Below are 13551 nucleotides of genomic sequence, written 5' to 3'. Positions count from 1 at the left end.
AAAGATTCAATAGAAATATCTGCAGTATCAAAAAAGATTTAACTTAACAAAGATGGGTAAATGGTAATCTGAAAATCATATAAATACATAATAAAATCTTCTCTTTGTAAGTAGTCAAAAATATAAAGTCATTGCCAAATATATAAATAATTCTTTGTGTTGACAATTGATCAATTAATCTTCATTCTTCTGATTGCCATGTCTGGCAATAATCCAAAATTTGTATAGCAATGAAATGGAACAGATGTTATATATGACTGATTTACATAATAATGATATTTGGTTTTATGCCGATCATTATTATTATCCTTCTCATTTTATTAGCGTGGTAGAGGTGGTGGTGTCGGTATGATTTGGCTGAGTTGCGAAGTTTGCCTTGTCTGCTGTTGCTCCTGTTGCTGTTGCTGATGCTGACTCCGACGTACTTCGTGTGCCAGTAACTTCTGACGCTTTTCCTCCATCAGGCGTTCACGGTGCTTATGAATATAATCATATACATTTGGAAGACCCATAATCACACAGGCCGACAATGCTGATCTGCATATATTCATGTCTGTCGCTTCGTACCTATGTTTACAGTTGTAGGAACTAACATAAGAACTATATAAATATAACATATACTTGAAAAATGAAACTTGTGAACTTGTTACTAAATTTGATGTTGAGATTTTTACACAAATATTTATTAAATTGTTACTAAATCGCTACTAAATATGCAACTATTTTTAGCGTATTAACTGTATATTAATCTTTCATATAGATTTTATAAAATTCAGTAAAAGATTAATGCAAAGAAATAATTACCATTCATTTGTTTTCTCGTCGTAACATTCTACCTGGTATGTTGTAGTAACACCATTAAAACCACCGATAGCAAAAATCATGTCGTCAATAACTTCAATGGCGAAATTACTACGCGGATTATACATATCGGGGATATGGCTCCAGCTGTTTGTAGATGGTTTATATTTTTCCCCACTGCACATCCTCGATATTCCGTTAAATCCTCCTTCGTTAATAAAAATTGTTAGCTTTTTCATAATTAATAAGACAAATAACATGAAATAATATTGCAATAAAAACAATTATAAGAGAAATTTAAATTATAAAATAAATTAAGCTATATACATATATGTATATTATGTATAAATATATACATATATACATATATTGTACAATATATGTCAATAAGTTATAAATGCCATTAAGAGTCAACACTGTATGTTTTTGTGTACTTAATTTATTCTTATGTCTTATGACAATAATTTTTAATACGTTAGTGATGTATATATAGTATATGTATATATATATATACATATCGTGTATATTATATATATATACACATACACTCATATTAAAATAGTTTTACACGAAAAAGAATATTTCGAAATTAATTTCTTTACGTATAAACGTGTTATACTTAAATAACATAAATGTCGTAATGAATATTCTCTTGTAATAAGTACATGTCTTAATACCAATGACATAAACACAGCCGTGATAAGATATGCACGACACACCACTCCTTCGTGACCTCATTGCTGTTATCATTGTCCACTGGTTGGTGCTTGGATCATATACCTCGGCCGTATTCATACAATCATGCCCATCAAAACCGCCCGTAATATATATCTTATCTGTAGCACATATAAAAAATTTACCAACAAGCTGTATAATGCTTTTATATGATATAATAGAAATAGACTTAAAAACATTCGAAATTTTAAAAATTTATAATACATGCGTATTTGGACTTATTCCTTTTCAATAAGTAATTTTACTATAATATGTATTCTTTTTTCTTTTTTAATGTACATATTTTTAAAAATTACTTGTACCTACATTTATTTTGTTTTTATACACAGAAATGATTTTCACACGTTATTGAAAAGTTCAAAAAATTTACAAAATATCTATTATTATAATATTTATATCATTAATATAAGACATTTTAAAAATCTATCTCGTTTAAAATAGAGAGATTAATAATTATGCAGTTGCAGCCAGTACTTTTAGGTAATTAAAATGAATATGGTATATCAGGACATCTTATAAAAAATCAAATCGTACCATTTAATGTAGTTGCACTCGCATCAGACCTCTGTACGTTCATTGACGCAATAAGAGACCATTGATTTGTCTTGTAATTATAGCGTTCAGCCGTCTTTTGCCTATGGTATCCATCATATCCTCCCATTGCATAAACCAGATTGTTTAGGACTGCTACGCTGACATAACATCTGCGACAATAAAAAAATTCTGATGCTAGTTTTCATTGCTAACGGTATTATCAGGGAGCTAGTCACTAAATTTTAATTTATATTTGTACAACGTTTGCATGCAGTTTTATTTTTTTATGTTTTTATATAACTTTTTTGTCTGTTGTACGTACCTTATTACTGCGATTATGCAATTTGAAAATATACATTAAAACACAACTGTAAACGCATATCTTATGTTTCAATACTCTATTTCTTTAACTATCTTTATTAGAAATAAGTCAATAATAAAATTAAAATTATTCAAATCACACAGGAGTAGTGACTAGCCCGTTTGAAATATATTTGACCTTCTAGCGTTCATGGGAGCAACCTCTCGCCACACCTTGGTCACCGCGTTAAAACAACGGCAGCTGTTGAAATAATCGACGCCGTCAAATCCTCCGATAACGTAGATATCAAAACCAACCACCGCCAGTCCATGATAAGCTCGCGGACCAGTCGGATCTGTTTCCTCGATCTAAAAAACTCAAGATTTTATACAAATAAATTGTTAAAATTTCATTGAGATGAAGTAGACATTTTCTTCAATTTTCGTACAGCGTACGGTTCAAGAATAATGCAAAACTACAATAATTCGATTTATTATTATTTTAAAGATTAGATTAAAGATGGGTATCACATCCCACTAATTGATCGATTTTTCATGAGTCGCGTGATATAAATAAAAAACAATATAAATAATTTATTTATTTATACCTCGCCTTTTATATTTACTAAAAAATCGCGACACAAATCTAGAAAATTCCAAACTAGATAAGTATAATATATTTAATTTCATATTTTTTGCAATTTTTACACTTTTTCTATGCTTTGTTACGTTGATAAAAAATCCAATATTGCTAATAAATCAATATCCAAAGTTTATTAAAATTACATTGGAAAAACTGTAAAGTGTCTAATACTACCGGAATCCATCGATCTGCTCTCGTATCATACGTCTCGATATAATTTGTTGGTGAACCACCACTCCATCCACCAATGGCAAACAGAATCTCATGAGGGACTCTGGGTCGTGCAATTTCCGGTGTTGGTACTTCTCCATCTTTTTGAGTAATCATCTCTAAATCATACAAAAATTTCAGAGTTTCGATGATAATAGGTCTGCATGCATCATTGCCCACGACATAAGGATGATCTTTGACATTTTCCAGAAAAAACTGCGTGTCTAGGAGACCAAGTCTGATATTTTTCATTAGATCGACGATATAATCTTTTCTAGATTCTGGATCGTGATTTATCCATCTCAGAACTAGTTCCCAAACTGTCTGCTCGCTTTTAACATTTAATTCGTCAGCGCCGACTAACGGTTTTAGTTCCTCAATAGGTAAATGCAAAATTTCTGCACTTCTTTGTGACACCTAATGTAAATCAAGACAAATTAGATTATGAAAAATGATATATATGTGAATTATTACACTAGCCGCACCTCGACAAAATGTCCTACAATAAAACGGTAAGCATCATTTTCTAGCTTCTTGCAGAAATGTTGACGGGCGAATCTCATCACTCCGATACAATTTTCCGGTGCTAAATTATCTCTTAAATAGTCACAGCACAAATCGAGTACACCTACAATGCTTAGATAATCCGCCGTGGTCAACAATTCGCATACGTTTTCCCGATTCACATCAATGGATCTTAAATATGCGTATTCCAGCAGAAGATTCATCATTGGACTTGTCACACCTGGCAGAAGGACATCAGTTTTTTCACGAGAATGCAATGTAGTCGTAAATAATGTCCTGTAAAATTAATTAACCAATAAAAATTGTAACAGTAAATGTGTATATATTTATTGCATAACATTTATTAATAACTTTATTACAAAAACAAGTAATAACAAATCCGAGTAATAAATTATTAAAATGTTTTCTATTATTTTTATATAAAGAGTAATTATTATTAGTAATCGGTTATTTTGTATATAAATTAAAATAATTTAATGTAAATTCCAGAAAAAATACGTCGATTAAAATTAAACCTGAAATAAGTACTGCATGCCGAAAGTATAGCTCGATGAATTGGAAAAACACCACCATCTTCTAGTCTTAATATTGCATCGCAAAGCAGATTATTCTGTCGGAAATCATAAAGCGATTGCATTGCTTGTGTACTCATACAACGTCCACCACTTTCGGCTATCAAACGTTGGTTATTTGTATTATATTTTTCGTTTTTTTTATTACTAGTAGTTGACTCTGCATCCATATCAAAATTTGAATAATTGTAGGGTTTAGTTTCCGCAAAGATAGCGATACAAAATGAATCACAACATTTAAATAGTTTAATTAAATTAATTGACTTCTTCAAGAGAGGAACCTATGAAAAAACAACTAGTAAATATTAAATATAGATAAAGTGTATTGCAATATTGCGAAAAATAAAAAGGCCTGCAGAAAATTTATATTATTAAAATTAAATTATCTTACCGATACTTTGAAATTTTATGCTAATGTTATAAATGTAAATACATTTAAACTATTTTGAAATTTATCTATACTACGATGCTTTTTCAAAAACTGTATCCTATATTTTTTAATTTAGCTTACATACTTACCTAGTAAGAATGTTTCCTAAAAATTTAGAGCAATCGCACAAGAGGTTAACAAATTGTATTAGTCGTGATGCAGGTTTAATAACAATAGTTTAAAACTTGATAATTTTTTAATTTGGAATAAAAACGTGGTTACAACAAAGTCCTATTTGCAATCAATTGCTGAGAACAATTGGCAATGGTTGTAAAGTACTGCCGTGTGTGTTCATATGTGCTGCGAATTTGGAATGTGTCAAATTTTGACACGTGGACGGGGAAGGATTGAAGACCAATTCGTAAACTGAAGAAATGTAAAAGAGTGTGAAGGGGGAATAAGATCGGTGAGGGGATTGTAAGAAAAATACAAACTATTTTGTAATGATTTTAAAAGCGAATAAATATCGCGCTGGCAGTGACATGTGGTCTTACATGTCCGCCAATCAACCAAAGACTGCTGCTTGACAAAAGAGATCCTTCTATTCCTGCTTCATAGCGAGCTTGTGCAAGTATAAATTGTGTTAACTCATTTTAAAGATACAAATCAATAAAAATTATAAAAATTTATAAAGCATGTTTGTCTTAATATATCGATTAAATCAAACAGCTATAATAAAACAATAGAAAGAGGATTAAAACGTTTTACAAATTTCATTATAAGCATCTACGCCCAGTAGATTAATATTTGTAATATAATATACCTATTACATTAAAATTTATGATCATTTTACTGCTTACTCAATTACTTTAATTTTTGTATTAAAAATATACATATTTTTCTAATAAATTTGTAAATTTAATTTAGTTCCAACTTATTTGCATTCTTAACATAAAAACATACTTTAATCAAACTATCTAGGTGGGGATTTACAATAAATAGCTCACATGTCTCGGTCAGTTTTATCGAATTTCAAAATTTTAATACTGGCAGACTACTATATGTATATGTATATGTCAATATTGATTCAATTTTATAATATTAGAATGATATATGGAGAATTGATCATCAACATTGTATCTATAAATATTATAATTCGATATTGTTTTAATATTATATGCTAGCTCAATACCATTTAATAATAAATAATAATGGTTGAATCAGTATGATTTTTAACAGTACTATCCTAGATAAGACAGAGAATCAAAAAATAATTATTTTTAATCTCTGAATGAAATTTTTTTACATCTTATTTCTAATTTAAAAATATTAAGAGTTTCGAAAGACACTATTATATTGCTAATTCTGAACTCTTTTTTAAATAGAAAAGACAACCTTCTATTCATCTATATAGTCTATGAATACGTTGCTGTTCCGTAGGGGCTCGTATGCGGCATGAATAGCAGCTACAGATTATGTATGTACAGGGTGTTTCCGATACATACACATCATTATGTCGGGTTGCCTATCTGATTATCGGCAGGGGCATGCTCATCCGCAGGAATCTGCTTATCGACATAGTAATAAGAATAATATTAAATCGCAATTCCGACGGGGAATAAGACAAGATAAAATGTATTTTACAATCTGAAATAGTGTAAAATTCAATAATATAATATAAAGTATGTATTTAATAATTAAAATATATTTTCCGACGGAAATTGATACTGTAGTGTAGTTCGTGAGAAGGCACTCATGCAAATAAGTCTGTATGTTCAAAGAAGAATACTCAAAAATTTAAACCTTTTTATGTAATAATGATATATTACTATAAAAAGTAACTGATATATTATTAATGAAAGGTGCCAGTACAAAATGAAAATCATAAATTGTATGCAACTTTCGGCCGATTTTCGAATCGCCTCAGCCTTCCGCTGTCCCCCTCATCTCACCGCGCGCAGATCATAATATTATTTCGAATCGTCTCTGCCTTCCGCAGCCGCCTCACCTCACCGCCGCTGTCCAAATGTCACTCGAGCATTGTGCGACATTTGGTCCGCGCGCGGTGAGGTGAGGGGGCAGCGGAAGGCAGAGACGATTCGAAAATCGGCTGAAAGTTACATACAATTTATGAATATTCACTTTGTACTGGCACCTTTAATTAATAATATATCAGTTACTTTTTATAGTAATATATCATTATTACATAAAAAGGTTTAAATTTTTGAGTATTCTTCTTTGAACATACAGACTTATTTGCGTGAGTGCCTTCTTACGAACTACAGTATCAATTTCCGTCGGAAAATATATTTTAATTATTAAATACATACTTTATATTATATTATTGAATTTTACACTATTTCAGATTGTAAAATACATTTTATCTTGTCTTATTCCCCGCCAGAATTGCGATCTAATCTTATTCTTATTACTATGTCGATAAGCAGATTCCTGCGGATGAGCATGCCCCTGCCGATAATCAGATAGGCAACCCGACATAATGATGTGTATGTATCGGAAACACCCTGTACATGCATGTATGTCCATTAACGTTTTATTTACTTTTACAACATCTCGGAGTCCAATGTTGAGAGCTTATTTTCAAAATATCATCTTGTTATCATTTTATTAGAACATAGTTGAGAAATCTCATAATTCTGCGTCTCTTTTTATTCTATCTTGTACAGACTTTTATTTTATCTCTCTCTTTTTATATCTTTCATTAAAAAGTTTCATTTTAAATTAAAAAAAAAATGAATAAGTTTTTGAAAATGTTGAGATACATTTATTCTAATTCAAAGTACAGATTGTGCAATTAAACGTGGAACACAATATCAAAAGCCAAATGATCGCCTTGACCCTGACTTGTGGCAATCCTGCTTTTGATGATTGATAAGGTAATGTTTTTACATAACTTATTTATTGTAATAATTAAAAGTCATCTTTTTGGTTGTATCATTTTTAATACTTTAAGGAGCGATATGTATATATGCATTCGTCATTAAATTAATTATAAAAGAAAAATGTATTTAAATAGATATTATGTATATTCCTTGTTTACACATGTTGCAATAAAAATACACATTACGTACTAGACTTCGTCAACTGTGGGTGACATCATGTATTATCTAAATTTGGAACCTCGAGTACACGTTGCAGATTACAAGTACACGTGTTTATGACTATCTTAACATTGCCATAGTCTTTTTTTTCGTCAACATAGTCATCCTCCTCAGCTCCTTCATCGTTTCGCAATTTTCTTTTTCTCTCCTCCCAACTCTCAGATATACTTTTCTGCTTCGATACATTCTCATACTTACAACCCGATTTTCTGTAGTTATGAAGTAAGCAGGCACTAGGTTTTGGCATTAGTTGCCTGCTAATCGGCAACATAGATCCAACGGAGTATGACGGAGTAACAAAACCATTACTTCTCGAAATACTATCGAAGAACACATTCCACTTACTAGCAAAGGATTCATATCCTTTTGCCGCATGATTTTTTGTCTGCATTGTTCTTGACATGACGTCGTCCCTCTTTGATATCTCATCTGCTTGTTCACCAAATAATCGGAACGTCCATGTAACTACAGCGAAAGTTGCCGCGTTCGTCGGAAACGCTCGAAGAATCGTCGAATTCAAACCCCGATACAAGCAGCTATATCCTTCAACCCGTACAGATTTTTTGAGACAATCCAAAGCCCCTGAGTAACGATTACTACTTTCCGCTTGTATGCGCGACTTGATGACATCAATAGGATAAGAAATCACCCAAGAGGCTGTACCAGCAAGTCCTCCGGCTAATAACATATGAAACGTCGAAATCGATTGCTTCGAAGACGTTTTAGTCAGTATCTCGTAGGTCACGAAGTACACGCCATAACTCGGTCCTTCCCTAAGGAATGTAATACCTAGACCCTTAAAGACGCCACGATAACCATGCTGCCTATAGATGTCCCTCAAGCACTGCATCGGTCCTTGAAAATTACCTTGGCTCGTGGATTGTAGTTGCAGACGTGTTTTTGCTAACTCTAGTGGACTTGAAACAGGAGTTTGAGCAAGCCCGGCAGATGCACCAGCCAAGAAATAGGATGACAATCGATCAGGTTCAGACAGGTTCCGCTGAGTATATCCGTAAACACCGAAGACGATGGCGTTTACCACAGCCACCCCTGCGATTGGCGAAGTCATTCCTTTATAAAGGCCAGTCACCTATTCAAATTTATATAAATAGTAATAATAATATTTTGTCTACAAATGTAAAAACGACTAAACTTTGAATTCAATTTGTTGTAAATTACCGATTCTTTTGCGAGTATGGTTCGGAAACAATCCCAGGTGCCCCGATATTTTGGATTGCGGCAGTCTTGAGTCTGCATATGGACCTTGACCGTATCCAAAGGATATCCCACCATAATACCGGCACATCCTAAAATTTAAAAGATGGATTTTATTATGTAATATGTTTCCTTCATAACAGTCTCAAAGATGTCTTTAGATAGGAGTAACTCGGTATAAGTAGATTATCTATAAGTAGATAAATGTCAAAAACTTAATTTATCAAGTATTATTTACTATATTTAAGGTAAATATACGTATACCAATAATATCTTTATATTGTCTACTAGAAAAAAGATTGAAAATTAAAAATATTTTTTAATATCTCTAAAGAAATTTTTTAACCCTTATATTTTTGACGTAAATCTCATAAGAATAGGAGAATATAGTTACTCATGAATTTGCTTATAAAAAATTCGTAAATACTGACTTTACTCTATCTTTCAAACATAATAAGAGAAGTTTTTATAGCATATGTTTGTAACGTCTTTTATGCATTCATATTGTTTGGATTCATATTGCCGTGCAGTATTTTTTATATCTGTAAAACTTGCCTTAATGCAATGAAAATATAGAATAATTTGATATAAAAAATTCTTTTAAAAATATTACTTGTTGTTCTAATAATATATAACAAGTTGAAACGTGAACTGATATAAAATAGCAGAATTGTTAATTGCATCAGTTTGATAAAACATGGAATTATAAAGCTTCTTAAATGTATTAGTCTTGATCTGTAATAACCAAGTCACATGATAAGATAATTGTTTCTTATTACTAATCATTTATAACCAACTCAAGTATAAATTATACAAAATTTTCCACAGGAAAATGTGGAAAGTTGAAATTAATCAACTGTAATTTTTCAATATATTTAATTATTGAAAAAACAAAAATTGCTTTGTAAAAAGAAAGTTTACAATTTATAATGGGAATAAATAAAATCTAACAAAATATGTTTGTATGTGTGTAACACATACATATATGTATATTATAGTTGGTGTAAAAAGTATTCGTACAGTGTCGATGAGCAATTTAATTTTTAAAATTAGAAATATACGCAAAACTCGTTTGTTTATATTGTGACAGAACATAATGACGACAAATAACGTCAGCTCGTTATCTGGAATGTCGTTTTTAATATTATGATGATATTATATTTCTAATAGCTGCGCTTCTAAAGCGTATTGCACAAAATTTATAAAGCCATAATCATACTAACGATTGCGCGATTGTGATTGACGATTGAGGATTACTTTTCAACCAGTTAGAGCAAAGCAATCGGTAACTGCTTTGTTCTAATTAGTTGAAAAGTAATTCTCAATCGTCAATCACAATCGCGCAATCGCTAGTGTGATCACGGTTTAACATAAGCATAACATAAGACCGCTGGACCAATGAGCATCCAGCATAAAGTCCCCATATTGATTTATATAAGATTCTCATTGGTCCAGCGATCTTATGCTTATGCTCTGTTATACATTTCATATGCGGGAGTGTCCTGTTTTTCCATTACTTATTAGTTAAAGACTCGTTTCTCTTAATTGCATTTACGGATGGAAAAATCCTTCTGCATAATTAAAGTATTGACAAAAACGGAGGATGCTAGCTACATTTCAATACAAAAAACGGAAAAGAATTAAAAATTTACAGTTTCGTTATCGGTTTTTGCAGTCTTAGGGCTGCGCAGAATAAAAGGAACAGGGAACAGAGAACAGAGAATAAGAATTTCAACCTATCAGAAATCATGTACTATGGAATACACACTGTTTATTATGGAATACACACGGTTATTAGCATATTTTTATGAGTAAACTGATATATAAACATTTTATAAAAAAAAGATTTTAGTTATACCTATATTAAAACTTGCAAACTTTTTAATGTAATTTTTATTTTTTCAATAACTGAATTTGATAACTAAAAATGATAGCTGATTAGTTTTAACACTCCGTGAGACACCTTGTATAAAAAACAAATAACTTTAACTGCTGTTAACGCAATTAAATCTTTTTATTTAAACAACTTTATTTAATCACATAAAAAATTATTTGTTGCACGTTTTTATCAAGCGAACGACAAATTTTAAAGGCATGCAATAAATAATTTTAATAATATATCAAATATATCAATTATATCAAAACACTTGAAAAAAAAACACAAGTAATTTAAAAAATATATTTAAATCAATAATTTAATTTGTATATATACACAAAACTTACCTCCCAAACATCCAGCAAAGAAGTCAAGCGAGCAAGCCATCTTTGCCCCGTACTATCTACACTGACCTTCCACTTGCAATATCGTCTGCTTCTGTAAGTCTCGTCTCCAAAACTTATTCTTTTTAAATATACATCGAAAGTTGTAGATCGGTTAATTATAAAGACCAATAAATTCGAATCCATGAAAGACTGATAACTGTGTGATTCCTTTAAATTAAACTTCAAACAATATAATATCCACTTGTACCTGAAAAAATAATCAGTCAACAATAAAAAAAGTTTTAAACTAGATAAAGTGTATTTTATATTACAGAAATATTATAATTATCGATTTTTAAATATTGTTTTATAATTTATTTTTAAATATTATAAAATATTATTTATTTAAATTTAAATGTTTTATAATCGAAAGATAATAATAATTGACTCGTATGATTTAAAAATCTTAGAAAGTGTAAAGCCTAATCGAGTCTTGAAAACAAGATGTTAATGTTTATTATATTGTGTGAATTTATATACTGCGTATGTAGTTTTAAATGTTTTAAATATTATTAAATTATTGTATAAAAGTAAAAATAAAATTATCACAATATTTCTAATAAAAATTTAATAGAGTTAGATATTTTTTATTCCTTTTTCTTTTATAAAATATATATTTCTTTCACAGTATTGATTTAAACTAAATCGTTTAAGTTTGTTATATATAAATATATATCCATATATTTCATAATATATATATATTGTATGATTAGTGTAAAACTACTGACAATGAATGTAGAAATTAAGACAAAGATCTAGAAAAATAACTATACATAGTACAATTGCAAAAATTTTTAATTTAAGTTTACAAATTTGTGGTTTCCTGATGAAAGTAAAAATCAGAGCGTAAGTTAAAAAAAGAGCGGTAAAAGCATAAACGAAGCTTTTAGGAAATAAAAATTGAGACTACAAAATGTAAAGGAGCCGTTCATTTCATTTACGCAATTGTCACATTTTTCTCATATATTTGATTTACTATCTGATTTTTATTTTTGCCGAGATTGTAATATTTTAATAAATAAATTTTGTTTCTTCAGAGGTGTTAAAGAATTTGCGGGTTATCACCGTGTCGTGATCCATTAGTAATACCAACGTTTTGTAAACAGTAAAAGTTCACGAAACGTTGACATTGACAATGGATCATGACACAACAATAATTCGAGAACCTTTGGTACCTCTGAAGAAAATACCCGTGAAAGCCTTAAAAGTATTAAAAATTTGTAATAAGTAACACTGTTTCACCCAAAATTATACATAGTTTTAATCAACACTTCACTTATCAAACGATGCCAAATATAAACTCTAACGTATCACTTTTTTCAGTTTATTTCTTACCAAAAATCACATGTACGTGACGTTTAAACAAAAATAATTGTTCTGCATGCTTCCTTCATCGAATCTTCTTTCTTACTGAAATCGATATTTCTGCCAGCTTCTTAGTGCACAGATTATCGTTTGCATTATCAAAATACTGACGTACCCACACAATCGTTATTGTAACAGTGTATTAAATATTGTTGAAAAATATGTTAGTAACATTTATATGTATATTCGCCATAAACTACGTCGTGATCAAGTGAAGCATGGGTCAAACATTCCACGATAAGACTGATTGAGTCTCAATATTGCTCAGAATACATTTATTTCATTTTATATTGGCATCATTTGCAAGTGTTTATGTGATTATTCCAATCAGTAACATGATATTAATAAGATGAGTTATTTTCGTCATTGCGCGCGCGCGCGCAAAGATAAAACATGAAATACCAAAATGCATAAGTTATATGTATAATCTAAGATGGCAATTATTATATTGAGATCTTTTTTCTCATACAGTAAAGTTAAACATTTTTTTAATTTAATTAAAAAGGCGTGACACACACTTAGAAATATAAAAATATAGTGCAATTATGAAATATACTCAGAAAGATATAAAAGACATTAACCTTTCAAGGTTAAAAAAATAATTATCTAAAACGATATACTTATTGATTGAGTGTATCAATTAATAGTGTTAAATTATTTACAGTTAACTTTATGAAATTGTGTTATAATTATAATTATCTTGCATTATATCCAGGGAATGGAAAGTTACTTTTTAAAAGTAACTAGTTACAGTTACTCGTTACCGAGTAAAAAATGTAACTAGTTACAGTTACAGTTATCGCTTTTTAAAAGTAACTCGTTACAGTTACCGTTACTTGAAAAATAACTTTTCGTTACTTTTCCGTTACTTTTTTAAAATCAATTTAAAAATGTACT

At 30.1% G+C, this 13551-nt stretch overlaps 2 protein-coding genes across 2 annotated transcripts; both read right to left on the bottom strand.

Annotated features, from left to right (window-relative positions):
- Positions 1-246: 246 nt before the first annotated feature.
- klhl10 (kelch-like protein 10) lies at positions 247-4490 on the bottom strand. The gene is made up of 8 exons (XM_018549914.1): positions 4264-4490; positions 3709-4024; positions 3188-3640; positions 2570-2739; positions 2071-2240; positions 1479-1637; positions 805-1009; positions 247-567 (listed from the first exon to the last, which is right to left on the bottom strand). Exons 1-8 carry the CDS (start codon positions 4488-4490, stop codon positions 321-323), a joined length of 1947 nt encoding a protein of 648 aa, XP_018405416.1. The 3' UTR covers positions 247-320.
- Positions 4491-7723: 3233 nt separating this feature from the next.
- Positions 7724-11486, bottom strand: LOC108781774 (mitochondrial basic amino acids transporter). The gene is made up of 3 exons (XM_018549856.1): positions 11251-11486; positions 8992-9119; positions 7724-8902 (listed from the first exon to the last, which is right to left on the bottom strand). Exons 1-3 carry the CDS (start codon positions 11288-11290, stop codon positions 7808-7810), a joined length of 1263 nt encoding a protein of 420 aa, XP_018405358.1. The 5' UTR covers positions 11291-11486; the 3' UTR covers positions 7724-7807.
- Between the last annotated feature and the right edge of the window lie 2065 nt (positions 11487-13551).

Source organism: Cyphomyrmex costatus, unplaced genomic scaffold, assembly GCF_001594065.2.
Source record: "Cyphomyrmex costatus isolate MS0001 unplaced genomic scaffold, Ccosl1.0 scaffold123, whole genome shotgun sequence".
Taxonomy (NCBI): domain Eukaryota; kingdom Metazoa; phylum Arthropoda; class Insecta; order Hymenoptera; family Formicidae; genus Cyphomyrmex; species Cyphomyrmex costatus.
The sequence above is the reverse complement of the archived record's forward strand: the minus strand, read 5'-3'. Positions and strand labels throughout refer to the sequence as shown.